The 12,500-nt window shown below is 48.7% G+C and overlaps 2 protein-coding genes across 2 annotated transcripts in view; one reads left to right on the top strand and one right to left on the bottom strand.

Moving 5' to 3' along the window:
* Positions 1–12,500, top strand: part of vps13b (vacuolar protein sorting 13 homolog B) — a 168,592-nt gene that overhangs the window by 12,541 nt on the left and 143,551 nt on the right. The window contains 9 exon segments of the mRNA XM_082149467.1: positions 1–28; positions 3,717–3,884; positions 6,071–6,252; positions 6,341–6,503; positions 7,679–7,932; positions 8,072–8,167; positions 8,251–8,373; positions 8,750–8,887; positions 9,136–9,220. The exon segment at positions 1–28 is cut by the window's left edge and continues 90 nt beyond it. Coding sequence (XP_082005593.1) covers positions 1–28; positions 3,717–3,884; positions 6,071–6,252; positions 6,341–6,503; positions 7,679–7,932; positions 8,072–8,167; positions 8,251–8,373; positions 8,750–8,887; positions 9,136–9,220 — 1,237 coding nt within the window.
* Positions 38–7,671, bottom strand: LOC309483446 (uncharacterized protein). The gene is made up of 2 exons (XM_082149285.1): positions 6,945–7,671; positions 38–791 (listed from the first exon to the last, which is right to left on the bottom strand). Exon 2 carries the CDS (start codon positions 502–504, stop codon positions 127–129), a length of 378 nt encoding a protein of 125 aa, XP_082005411.1. The 5' UTR covers positions 505–791; positions 6,945–7,671; the 3' UTR covers positions 38–126.

Here is a 12,500-nt window from a genome sequence, read left to right on the forward strand (position 1 = left end):
AACCCCAGCGACCCGGACCTGCCCCCAGGTGTGTGTGTGTGCGTGCGTGCGTGAGTGAGTGAGTGTGGTAGTGTGTGTGTGTGTGTGCGTGAGAGTGAGTGATGCGTGAGGGCCACGGACCCTCCCTTAGAGACCCCTAGCAGCGCACTGTTTGTTTTCTTTGGGGCTGAGACTGGGACTGGGACAGAGACTGAGACTGGGACTGAGACTGAGACTGAGACTGGGACTGGGACAGATACTGAGACTGGGACTGGGACTGAGACTGAGACTGCGACTGAGACTGGGACTGAGACTGCGACTGGGACTGAGACTGCGACTGGGACAGATACTGAGACTGCGACTGGGACTGGGACTGGGACTGAGACTGAGACTGAGACTGCGACTGGGACTGGGACTGGGACAGATACTGAGACTGAGACTGAGACTGCGACTGCGACTGAGACTGGGACTGGGACTGAGACTGAGACTGAGACCCAGCGACGGACAGAATATTTCTGTGCTCATTATCACACTGATTCCTTCACATGAGGGATTCAGATACAGATGAAGAAGATTTGTTTTAGTTTGTTAAATTGAATTTGTTAAGTGCAGAGGAGGTTAGAGTTCGTTTCTGATGAGCTGAGTGTCTGTGAGTGCGTCTTAGTGCGTCTCCTGTGCATCAAAACATCTTAAAGGTGACATCTTGTGATATTATTCACAAGATATAATATAAATCTCTGGTGTCCCCAGAATGTGTGTGTGAAAGTTCAGCTCAAAATACCAGATCATTTATTATAGCTTGTCAAATTTGCCTCTTTTTGTGTGTGAGCAAAAACGCGCCATTTTAGTGTGTGTCCCTTTAAATGCAAATGAGCTTTAGCCCCGCCTCCGTTCAGAAGAGGGCGGAGTCTTTACACGAGCTTCAGAAACTCTGGCAATAACAGAACAGGCCAATCTCACTCATCCAGAATCCCAGAATAACCAGTAGTGAGTGCAGCCTTACGGAGAGACTCAGGAAGAGCTTCTGAATGTTAGTGGAGACATTTCTGTAGTTGTTGTGGAGTTACATTGATCATCTCATCATCATGTTTAACTTCTCCACAAGTGTCCACAGTTCCTGAGGTGTTTATAAGACAGCGGTGACATGTTCTGGTCAATAGTGTTCAGTGCTCGTCTGTGCTCAACCACAGAACAGTTTCAGGCTTTGCTGGATCTTTATCATTGCGTTAGAACTGGTCTCTGTCGTCGCTTGTGGAACCAAATGTCGGCTGGTGTGTGTAAATGTGCAGATTAAGGGCCGGTAATATTATAATAAGATCCTCTTCATACGTCAGAAGGAGAGCAAAATCTGATTAGCTTATTTTTTGACATATTTGCAGAGAAAGGCTCACCAGAACACAGTTACTGGGTTTCACTTTTCAGGTTTTCTGTGTCGGTAGAAGCACCGGGGACCCGATTATAGCACTTACACACGGAGAGAGTCAGATTTTAATGATATGTCCCCTTTAATGTCTGGTGTTTTCTTCCTTGGCCGATGCGTTCGTACGCAAGAGAGAGTCTGAGAGTGTGTGTGTGAGTGCGCTGGAGTCTGAGAGTGTGTGTGAGTGGGCTGGAGTCTGTGTGTGTGAGAGTGCGCTGGAGTCTGAGTGTGTGTGTGTGAGTGCACTGGAGTCTGAGAGTGTGTGTGAGTGTGTGTGAGAGTGCACTGGAGTATGAGTGTGTGTGAGAGTGCGCTGGAGTCTGAGAGTGTGTGTGAGTGTGTGTGTGTGAGTGTGCTGGAGTCTGAGAGTGTGTGTGAGTGTGTGTGTGAGTGCGCTGGAGTCTGAGTGTGTGTGTGAGTGTGTGTGTGAGTGCGCTGGAGTCTGAGTGTGTGAGTGTGTGTGTGAGTGCGCTGGAGTGTGAGTGTGTGTGTGAGAGTGCGCTTGAGTGTGTGTGTGTGAGTGTGTGTGTGAGTGCGCTGGAGTCTGAGTGTGTGAGTGTGTGTGTGAGTGCGCTGGAGTCTGAGAGTGTGTGTGAGTGTGTGTGAGTGTGCTGGAGTCTGAGAGTGTGTGTGAGTGTGTGTGTGTGTGATTGTGCTGGAGTCTGAGAGTGTGTGTGTGTGAGTGCGCTGGAGTCTGAGTGTGTGTGTGAGAGTGCGCTTGAGAGTGTGTGTGTGTGTGTGAGTGTGTGTGTGAGTGTGTGTGTGAGTGCGCTGGAGTCTGAGTGTGTGTGTGAGTGTGTGTGTGAGTGTGTGTGTGAGTGCGCTGGAGTCTGAGTGTGTGAGTGTGTGTGTGAGTGCGCTGGAGTGTGAGTGTGTGTGTGAGAGTGCGCTTGAGTGTGTGTGTGAGTGCGCTGGAGTCTGAGTGTGTGAGTGTGTGTGTGAGTGCGCTGGAGTCTGAGTGTGTGTGTGAGTGTGTGTGTGAGAGTGCGCTTGAGTGTGTGTGTGTGTGTGAGTGCGCTGGAGTCTGAGTGTGTGAGTGTGTGTGTGAGTGCGCTGGAGTCTGAGTGTGTGTGTGAGTGTGTGTGTGAGAGTGCGCTTGAGTGTGTGTGTGTGTGTGAGTGCGCTGGAGTCTGAGAGTGTGTGTGAGTGAGTCTGAGAGCGACTCTTGGCTCGAGTAGCACATAAAGCTGTTGGTTTTTCCAGCTATTTTACGAGTGTAGTTGTGATCCCCACGGGCCGCAGGTGCAGTGGAGCTGAAGAGAGTTTATGGAGAAACGCAGGGAAAGTAAAGACTCCGCTGGATAAATTAGATCCAGAGAGCACTAACAGGGAATGAGTTTATGACTGTGAATGCAGGTGCTATACACACACACACACACACACACACACACGCACACGCACACGCACACAGACCCGCCGCTGACCCGCATGTTTAACACACCCTCGACCGCACACACTGACGCTCGCGTGACCGACGCTCTCGGGAAATAACGCACAACTGCGGACGATACTGTAAAACACTTGTTTGTTCTTCACCTGATCCCAAGGCTTTGAGTTTGTGGGATTATGATCCAGAGCTCATTAATAAAACACACGCCACTCGCACAGGAAGACAAACATTTGAGTTGGACTACAAGGAAAAAGCATTAAAGTTTTATAAGTTGGAGTGGGACCGCGAGCGCTCAGCCGTCGCTCCTGCGGTGATGACCGCTCCTTGCTGGATGTTTTAATATGTTATTGCTGAAACTCTGGTTTGTAATGTTTTCAGTATTTAGGTACTTTGTTGAGTAATGACCTTAGAGTATGAGCACTGTTCAGCTGGAGCTTCTGGTCACACACACACACACACACACACACACACACACACACACACACACACTGCACAATTAATAGATTAAACCAGTGAGATTGTGATATGGCTGCTGCAGTTAATCTAATCCTGAGAACTGTTAAGCGTTGTGTTTTTGCAGGTGAGAGAAGCAACAAATCTAGAACATCCCAGTGTAATTAACAGGGAGCCGGCGCTGTGTGAAAGAGTTATAGAGTGTTTGGAGAGCACAGGACTCACACTGAACTCAGGCACTATTATGGGATGTTGTAATCATGTCATGTTGATTGTTTTCTCTGTACAATTTATTAATTCACTCTTTAGAATAAGAGTTTTGTTATTCATGCTGCTGACCAAGTGTCGGCGATGCTTAGATTTTTCAGGATCTTATGCTGCGTTTTTTATGATGCAACAATCACTTCTTTCAAAAGTCTCCATCAGCTGTTTGTGAGAGTTTGAGTTTTCCTTCTGCTGTGTGTCTCTCTGCAGGGTACGTGCAGAGTCTGATTCGCCGAGTGGTGAATAACGTCAATATCGTGGTGAACAACCTAATCCTGAAGTATGTGGAGGATGACATTGTGCTGTCGGTAAACATCACATCAGCGGAGTGTTACACGGTGGACGAGCTGTGGGACCGAGCCTTCATGGACATCATCTGTGAGTAAAACATGTTCACACGCGTGTTTAACAGCAATAACCGTATGATGAAAGAAACGCTCTGATCACATTATGAAGGAACACTAGTGTCAGCGTCCTCAAACTCACGTGATCAGTCTGAGTTCAAGTATATACATGAGTGCAGGGTTGGTGTTAGGCGAGTGTTAGTTAGTGCTGGGTGAGTTTGGGGGGGTTGGTTAGTGCTGGGTGAGTTTGGGCTGTCGGTTAGTGCTGGGTGAGTTTTGGGGGGTTGGTAAGTGCTGGGTGAGTTTGGGCTGTCGGTTAGTGCTGGTTGAGTTCGGGCTGTCAGTTAGTGCTGGGTGAGTTTGTGGTGTTAATTAGTGCTGGTTGAGTTTGGGCTGTCGGTTAGTGCTTGGTGAGTTTGGGTGGTTGGTTAGTGCTGGGTGAGTTTGGGGGGTTGGTTAGTGCTGGGTGAGTTTGGGGGGTTGGTTAGTGTTGGGTGAGTTTGGGCTGTCGGTTAGTGCTGGGTGAGTTTTGGGGGGTTGGTTAGTGCTGGGTGAGTTTGGGGGGGTTGGTTAGTGCTGGGTGAGTTTGGGCTGTCGGTTAGTGCTGGTTGAGTTCGGGCTGTCAGTTAGTGCTGGGTGAGTTTGTGGTGTTAATTAGTGCTGGTTGAGTTTGGGCTGTCGGTTAGTGCTTGGTGAGTTTGGGTGGTTGGTTAGTGCTGGGTGAGTTTGGGGGGTTGGTTAGTGCTGGGTGAGTTTGGGGGGTTGGTTAGTGCTGGGTGAGTTTGGGGGGGTTGGTTAGTGCTGGGTGAGTTTGGGGGGTTGATTAGTGCTGGGTGAGTTTGGGGGGTCGGTTAGTGCTGGGTGAGTTTGGGGGGTTGGGTAGTGCTGGGTGAGTTTGGGGGTTGGTTAGTGCTGGTTGAGTTTGGGGGGTTGGTTAGTGCTGGGTGAGTTTGGGGGTTGGTTAGTGCTGGTTGAGTTTGGGGGGTTGGTTAGTGCTGGTTGAGTTTGGGGGGTTGGTTAGTGCTGGTTGAGTTTGGGGGGTTGGTTAGTGCTGGGTGAGTTTGGGGGGGGGGTTGGTTAGTGCTGGCTGAGTTTGGGGGGTTGGTTAGTGCTGGTTTAGTTTGGGGGGTTGGTTAGTACGAGTTGAGTTTGGGGGGTTAGTGCTGGTTGAGTTCGGGCTGTCGGTTAGTGCTGGGTGAGTTTGGGGGGTTGGTTAGTGCTGGTTGAGTTCGGGCTGTCGGTTAGTGCTGGTTGAGTTCGGGCTGTCGGTTAGTGCTGGGTGAGTTTGGGGGGTTGGTTAGTGCTGGTTGAGTTTGGGGGATTGGTTAGTGCTGGTTGAGTTTGGGGGATTGGTTAGTGCTGGTTGAGTTTGGGGGGTTGGTTAGTGCTGGGTGAGTTTGGGGGGTTGGTTAGTGCTGGGTGAGTTTGTGGGGTTGGTTAGTGCTGGGTGAGTTTGTGGGGTTGGTTAGTGCTGGTTGAGTTTGGGGGGGTTGGTTAGTGCTGGGTGAGTTTGGGGGGTTGGTTAGTGCTGGTTGAGTTTGGGGGGGTGGTTAGTGCTGGTTGAGTTTGGGGGATTGGTTAGTGCTGGGTGAGTTTGTGGGGTTGGTTAGTGCTGGTTGAGTTTGGGGGGGTGGTTAGTGCTGGGTGATTTTGGGGGGTTGGTTAGTTCTGGGTGAGTTTGGGGGGTGGTTAGTGCTGGTTGAGTTTGGGGGGGTGGTTAGTGCTGGGTGATTTTGGGGGGGTGGTTAGTGCTGGGTGAGTTTGGGGGATTGGTTAATGCTGAGTGGGTTCAGGGTGTTTTAATGGGTTAGTGTTGGCCTGTTTGTGGTGTTGTAGGGCTGGTTGGGTCTGGATGGAATGGGATCAGGCATGTTGGGATTTTAGGGCTTTAGTTTAGTTCTGCTTTATAAACTTTCCTTTGAATTCCAGAAATGAAATGCATGTGAAGGAATGGCGATAATTTCAATTTCATTATTTCAACAAACTTTAATGTTTAACATACTCAAAACTCCTCTTAAACCTGATGAGCTGCTGACACTCAACATTCACTGTCTGTCTCTCTGTCTGTCTGTCTCTCTCTCTCTCTCTCTCTCTGTCTGTGTCTCTCTCTCTCTCTGTCTCTCTCTCTCTCTGTCTGTCTGTCTCTCTGTCTCTCTCTCAATCTGTCTGTATCTCTGTCTGTCTCTCTGTCTCTGTTTCTGTTTCTGTCTCTCTCTGTAGCTCCTGAACTGGTCCTGAGGAAGGTTATAAATTTTTCTGACTGCACCGTGTGTTTGGATAAACGTAATGCAAGTGGGAAGATCGAGTTTTATCAGGACCCTCTGCTCTACAAATGTTCCTTCAGAACTCGTCTTCATTTCACCTACGACAACATCAATGCCAAAATCCCTGCCGTCATTAAAGTAAGAGAGTGTATCTGTGGTGTGTCAGGATGGCGTTTGCGTTCACCTCGTGCGTCACTGTTGTTTCCTTGTGTGTGTGTGTGTTAAGGTTCACACGATGGTGGAGAGTCTGAAACTCTCTCTGACGGACCAGCAGCTGCCCATGTTCATCCGGCTGATGGAGTTGGGTGTTGCGCTGTATTACGGAGAGATGGGTGTCCATCGAGAGGGCGAGAGAGAAGAGAGTGGCTCACTTCGAGAGAGCGTCTCCGGTGAGTGAGACGAGCACTGCTCAGCATTTCTCATTCAGTTTGTGTTGGTGTGTTTCTGAGGCTATAGAAACACACAGATCAACTCTATCCAGTGCATCTCTTTGAATGACATGAACTGAGCGTCTGTCTCTGTGTCTCTCTTCACCTGTTCATGTGAATGTGGGTTTGCATCATTGATTCTGTTATTTTCGTGTTTATTACTGTGATGCTGCTTTAAAACAGTCTTTACAAAGCGCTATAGAAATAAAGCTGACATGACCTGACTTTAGGTCTCAAAACAAAGAGAAACAAAGACTGAGTGAGAGATTTAATTAAAGATGACATATTATGCCTATTTTCACTGGTGTCTGTGTGCTTTTCAGCTCAATTTCAGCTCAAAATCCCCCCAGATCATTTATTATAGCTTGTCAAATTTGCCCCTTTTTGGGTGAGAGTAGAAACACTCAGTTTTTGTTTGTGTCCCTTTAAATGCAAATGAGCTTTAGCTCCGCCTCCGTTCAGAAGAGGGCGGAGTCTTTACACGAGCTTCAGAAACTCCGGCAATAACAAAACAGGCCAATCTCACTCATCCAGAATCCCAGAATAACCAGTAGTGAGTGCAGCCTTACGGAGAGACTCAGGAAGAGCTTCTGAATGTTAGTGGAGACATTTCTGTAGTTGTTGTGGAGTTACATTGATCATCTCATCATCATGATTAACTTCTCCACAAGCGTCCACAGTTCCTGAGGTGTTTATAAGACAGCGGTGACATGTTCTGGTCAATAGTGTTCAGTGCTCGTCTGTGCTCAACCACAGAACAGTTTCAGGCTTTGCTGGATCTTTATCATTGCGATAGAACTGGTCTCTGTCGTCGCTTGTGGAACCAAATGTCGGCTGGTGTGTGTAAACGTGCAGATTAAGGGCCGGTAATATTATAATAAGATCCTCTTCATACGTCAGAAGGAGAGCGAAATCTGATTGGCTTATTTTTTGACATGTTTGCAGAGAAAGGCTCACCAGAACACAGTTACTGGGTTTCACTTTTCAGGTTTTCTGTGTCGGTAGAAGCACAGGGGACCCGATTATAGCACTTACACACAGGAAAAGTCAGATCTTCATGATATGTCCCTTTTAAAACATGTCAGGAACTCGTGAGAAGCGTCTGGTTCCAGTCTGATTCCCACTGTCTCCTGCAGATCTGATGGACTCCTCCGAAGCGTCTCTGACGGGTCAGTACTATCAGGGCGAGGATGAAGATCAGGGCTGGATGTCGTGGGCCTGGTCCTTCGTCCCGGCCATCGTGAGCGCAGAGGATGAGGAGGGTGAGAGCGAGTCTGGCTTCTACACGGAGTCCACGGAGGCGGGTTCTGCCCGGCCCCTGCACAAGTCCCCCAGAGACCCTGTAGTGTCTGTCGGCTTCTACTGCACTAAAGCCTCACTCACCTTTAAGGTGAGAGAAACACTCAGAAATGACTCCGAAATTCAGAAAGTCATATACACCTAGGATGGCTTGAGGGAGAGTAAATCATGGGGTGATGTTCATTTTAAAGTGAACTACTCCTTTAAATCGTGTCTGGTTTTGTCTGTAGCTCACGGAGAGTTGCTCTGAGAGCAGTTACTACAGTCCGCAGAAGCTGAAGTCCCGGGAGGTTCTGAGTGTGGAGCAGGAGGGAATCACAGTGGAGGTGAGAGACACACACACACACACACGAGCACATCGCCTGCTCCAGATCCCCTCATGCGCTCACTGAGTGTGTGTGTGTTTCAGGCTCTGATGATGGGCGAGCCATTCTTCGACTGTCAGGTAGGAGTCGTGGGTTGTCGTGCCGTGTGTCTGAAGGGCATTATGGGCGTTCGTGATTTTGAAGAGAACATGAACAGAAAAGAGGAAGTTAGTCACACACACACACACTCACACACAGCCTCAAACCTCCATCCGAATCATGCTCTGATGTTGAGTGTGTGTTTGCTGATGCGATGTCGAGTTTGTGTTTGCGGCGTGATGTTGAGTGTTTGTTTGAGTGTGGGATTGCTGCCATGAGGTTTTGAGTGTGTGTTCGCGCCACGATGTTGAGTGTGTGTTTGCACCGCTATGTGTGTGTTTGTGCCGTGATGGTGAGTGTGTGTTTGCGCCGCGATGTTGAGTGTGTGTTTGCGCCGCGATGTTGAGTGTGTTTGCTCCGTGATGTTGAGTGTGTGTTTGCGCCGTGATATTGAGTGTGTGTTTGCCGTAGGATGCCGTGATGTTGAGTGTGTGTTTGCTGTAGGATGCCGTGTTCTTCCGCTGCGGCGACACGCTGAGCGCTAAAGGCATGACGTACCTCACCAACTCACTGTTTGACTACCGCAGCCCTGAGAACAACGGAGTCCGTGCAGAGTTCATACTGGATGGAAACCTTCACAGGGTACGGCTGTGTGTGTGTGTGAGTGGATAAAAGCTTCTGCCAAATAAATAAATGTCAATGTAAATATATTCCATCAAAGCAGATCATGATGTTTCCGGTGTAATGGTGCAGATAATCTGTTGTTTCTAATCATAAACAGTTGCAGTACTGCTGTAAACACTGTTATTGTGTGTGGAGTTTTTAGAAGTGTGTGTGTGTGTGTAGCGATGGCTCTGGTCAGTGAAGGTTCAGTGTGTGTCTGTTCGCAGGAGATGTTCACGGAGCAGGCGGGGCTTCAGCGATACGGGGCGTTCTACATGGATTACCTGTACACAATGGAGAACAGCAGCAGAGGTACCTGTCTCTCTCTCTCTCTCTCTCTCTCTCTCTCTCTCTCTCTCTCTCACACACACACACACACACACACACACACTCTCTCTCTCTCTCTCTCTCTCTCTCTCTCTCTCTCTCTCTCCCCTGTCTGTCAGCCTGAGGAGGTGTTTGATGGACACACTAATAACTGCTGTCCTCTCGCTCACCTTCACCTGTCAGCTGCTCTTCCTCTACGAGTTTTACTTCATTAGTTGTCAGTTTTAAGGGTAAAGATTCAGAACCAAAATATGGTTAAGAATATATTTGAGTAAGATAATATAGAAGTGGAAGCAATATGGAAAGTGGAAGCAATTGGGAACAACAGCAACTCAGCCACATAAATCCCAGAGCGGGTCAGTGCATGCTGAGGAACACAGTGCGCAGAATTCGCCAACTTTCTGCAGAGTCAATAGCTACAGACCTCCAAACTTTGTGTGGCCTTCAGATTAGCTCAAGAACAGTGTGTAGAGCTTCATGGAATGGGTTTCCATGACCAAGCAGCTGCATCCAAGCCTTACATCACCAAGTGCAGTGCAAAGTGTGGAAAGCAGTGGTGTAAAGCGTGGGGTGCAGTGGTGTAAAGCGTGGGATGCAGTGGTGTAAAGCGGGATGCAGTGGAGTAAAGCGTGTGATGCAGTGTAAAGCGTGGGATGCAGTGGTGTAAAGCGTGGGATGCAGTGGAGTAAAGCGTGGGATGCAGTGGTGTAAAGTGTGGGATGCAGTGGTGTAAAGCGTGGGATGCAGTGGTGTAAAGGGTGGGATGCAGTGGAGTAAAGCGTGGGATGCAGTGGTGTAAAGCGTGGGATGCAGTGGTGTAAAGCGTGGGATGCAGTGGAGTAAAGCGTGAGATGCTGTGTAAAGCGTGGGATGCAGTGGAGTAAAGCGTGAGATGCAGTGTAAAGTGTGGGATTCAGTGGTGTAAAGGGTGGGATGCAGTGGAGTAAAGCGTGAGATGCAGTGTAAAGCGTGGGATGCAGTGGTGTAAAGGGTGGGATGCAGTGGAGTAAAACATGAGATGCAGTGGAGTAAACGTGAGATGCAGTGTAAAGTGTGGGATGCAGTGGTGTAAAGGGTGGGATGCAGTGGAGTAAAACATGAGATGCAGTGGTGTAAAGCGTGGGATGTGTGGAGTAAAGCGTGGGATGCAGTGGAAAGTGTGGGATGCAGTGGAGTAAAGCGTGAGATGCAGTGTAAAGCGTGGGATGCAGTGTATAGTGTGGGATTCAGTGGTGTAAAGGGTGGGATGCAGTGGAGTAAAACATGAGATGCAGTGGTGTAAAGCGTGGGATGCAGTGGAGTAAAGCATGAGATGCAGTGTAAAGTGTGGGATGCAGTGGTGTAAAGCGTGGGATGCAGTGGAGTAAAGCGTGGAATGCAGTGGAGTAAAGCGTGGGATGCAGGATGCAGTGGTCTAAAGCGTGGGATGCAGTGGTGTAAAGCGTGGGATGCAGTGGTGTAAAGCGTGGTGTAAAGTGTGGGATGCAGTGGAGTAAAGCGTGGGATGCATTGTAAAGCGTGGGATGCCGTGTAAAGCGTGAGATGCCGTGTAAAGCGTGAGATGCCGTGTAAAGCGTGGGATGCAGTGTAAAGTGTGGGATTCAGTGGTGTAAAGGGTGGGATGCAGTGGAGTAAAACATGAGATGCAGTGGTGTAAAGCGTGGGATGCAGTGGAGTAAAGCATGAGATGCAGTGTAAAGTGTGGGATGCAGTGGTGTAAAGCGTGGGATGCAGTGGAGTAAAGCGTGGAATGCAGTGGAGTAAAGCGTGGGATGCAGGATGCAGTGGTGTAAAGCGTGGGATGCAGTGGTGTAAAGCGTGGGATGCAGTGGTGTAAAGCGTGGTGTAAAGTGTGGGATGCAGTGGAGTAAAGCGTGGGATGCATTGTAAAGCGTGGGATGCCGTGTAAAGCGTGAGATGCCGTGTAAAGCGTGAGATGCCGTGTAAAGCGTGGGATGCAGTGTAAAGCGTGGGATGCAGTGGAATAAAGCGTGAGATGCAGTATAAAGCGTGGGATGCAGTGGAATAAAGTGTGAGATGCAGTATAAAGCGTGGGATGCAGTATAAAGCGTGGGATGCAGTGTAAAGCGTGAGATGCAGTGTAAAGTGTGGGATGCAGTGTAAAGCGTGAGATGCAGTGGAATAAAGCGTGGGATGCAGTGGTATAAAGCGTGAGATGCAGTGTAAAGCGTGGGATGCAGTGGAATAAAGTGTGAGATGCAGTGTAAAGCATGGGATGCAGTGGAATAAAGTGTGAGATGCAGTGTAAAGCGTGGGATGCAGTGGAATAAAGCGTGAGATGCAGTGTAAAGCGTGAGATGCAGTGTAAAGCGTGGGATGCAGTGGAATAAAGTGTGAGATGCAGTATAAAGCGTGAGATGCAGTGTAAAGCGTGGGATGCAGTGGAATAAAGTGTGAGATGCAGTGTAAAGCGTGAGATGCAGTGTAAAGCGTGGGATGCAGTGGAATAAAGCGTGAGATGCTGTGTAAAGCGTGGGATGCAGTGGAATAAAGCGTGAGATGCAGTGTAAAGCGTGGGATGCAGTGGAATAAAGCGTGAGATGCAGTGTAAAGCGTGAGATGCAGTGTAAAGCGTGAGATGCAGTGTAAAGCGTGGGATGCAGTGGAATAAAGCATGGGATGCAGTGTAAAGCGTGAGATGCAGTGGAATAAAGCGTGGTATGCAGTGGAATAAAGCGTGAGATGCAGTGTAAAGCGTGAGATGCAGTGTAAAGCGTGGGATGCAGTGGAATAAAGTGTGAGATGCAGTGTAAAGCGTGGGATGCAGTGGAATAAAGTGTGAGATGCAGTGTAAAGCGTGGGATGCAGTGGAATAAAGTGTGAGATGCAGTGTAAAGCGTGGGATGCAGTGGAATAAAGTGTGAGATGCAGTATAAAGCGTGAGATGCAGTGTAAAGCGTGGGATGCAGTGGAATAAAGTGTGGGATGCAGTGTAAAGCGTGGATGCAGTGGAATAAAGTGTGAGATGCAGTGTAAAGCGTGAGATGCAGTGGAATAAAGTGTGAGATGCAGTGTAAAGCGTGAGATGCAGTGTAAAGCGTTGGGATGCAGTGGAATAAAGTGTGGGATGCAGTGTAAAGCGTGGGATGCAGTGGAATAAAGTGTGAGATGCAGTGTAAAGCGTGAGATGCAGTGTAAAGCGTGAGATGCAGTGTAAAGCGTGAGATGCAGTGGAATAAAGTGTGAGATGCAGTATAAAGTGTGAGATGCAGTATAAAGCGTGGGATGCAGTGTAAAGCGTGAG

The sequence above is a fragment of the Leuciscus leuciscus genome, assembly GCF_965113295.1.
Source record: "Leuciscus leuciscus genome assembly, chromosome: 20".
NCBI classification, from domain to species: Eukaryota; Metazoa; Chordata; class Actinopteri; order Cypriniformes; family Leuciscidae; genus Leuciscus; species Leuciscus leuciscus.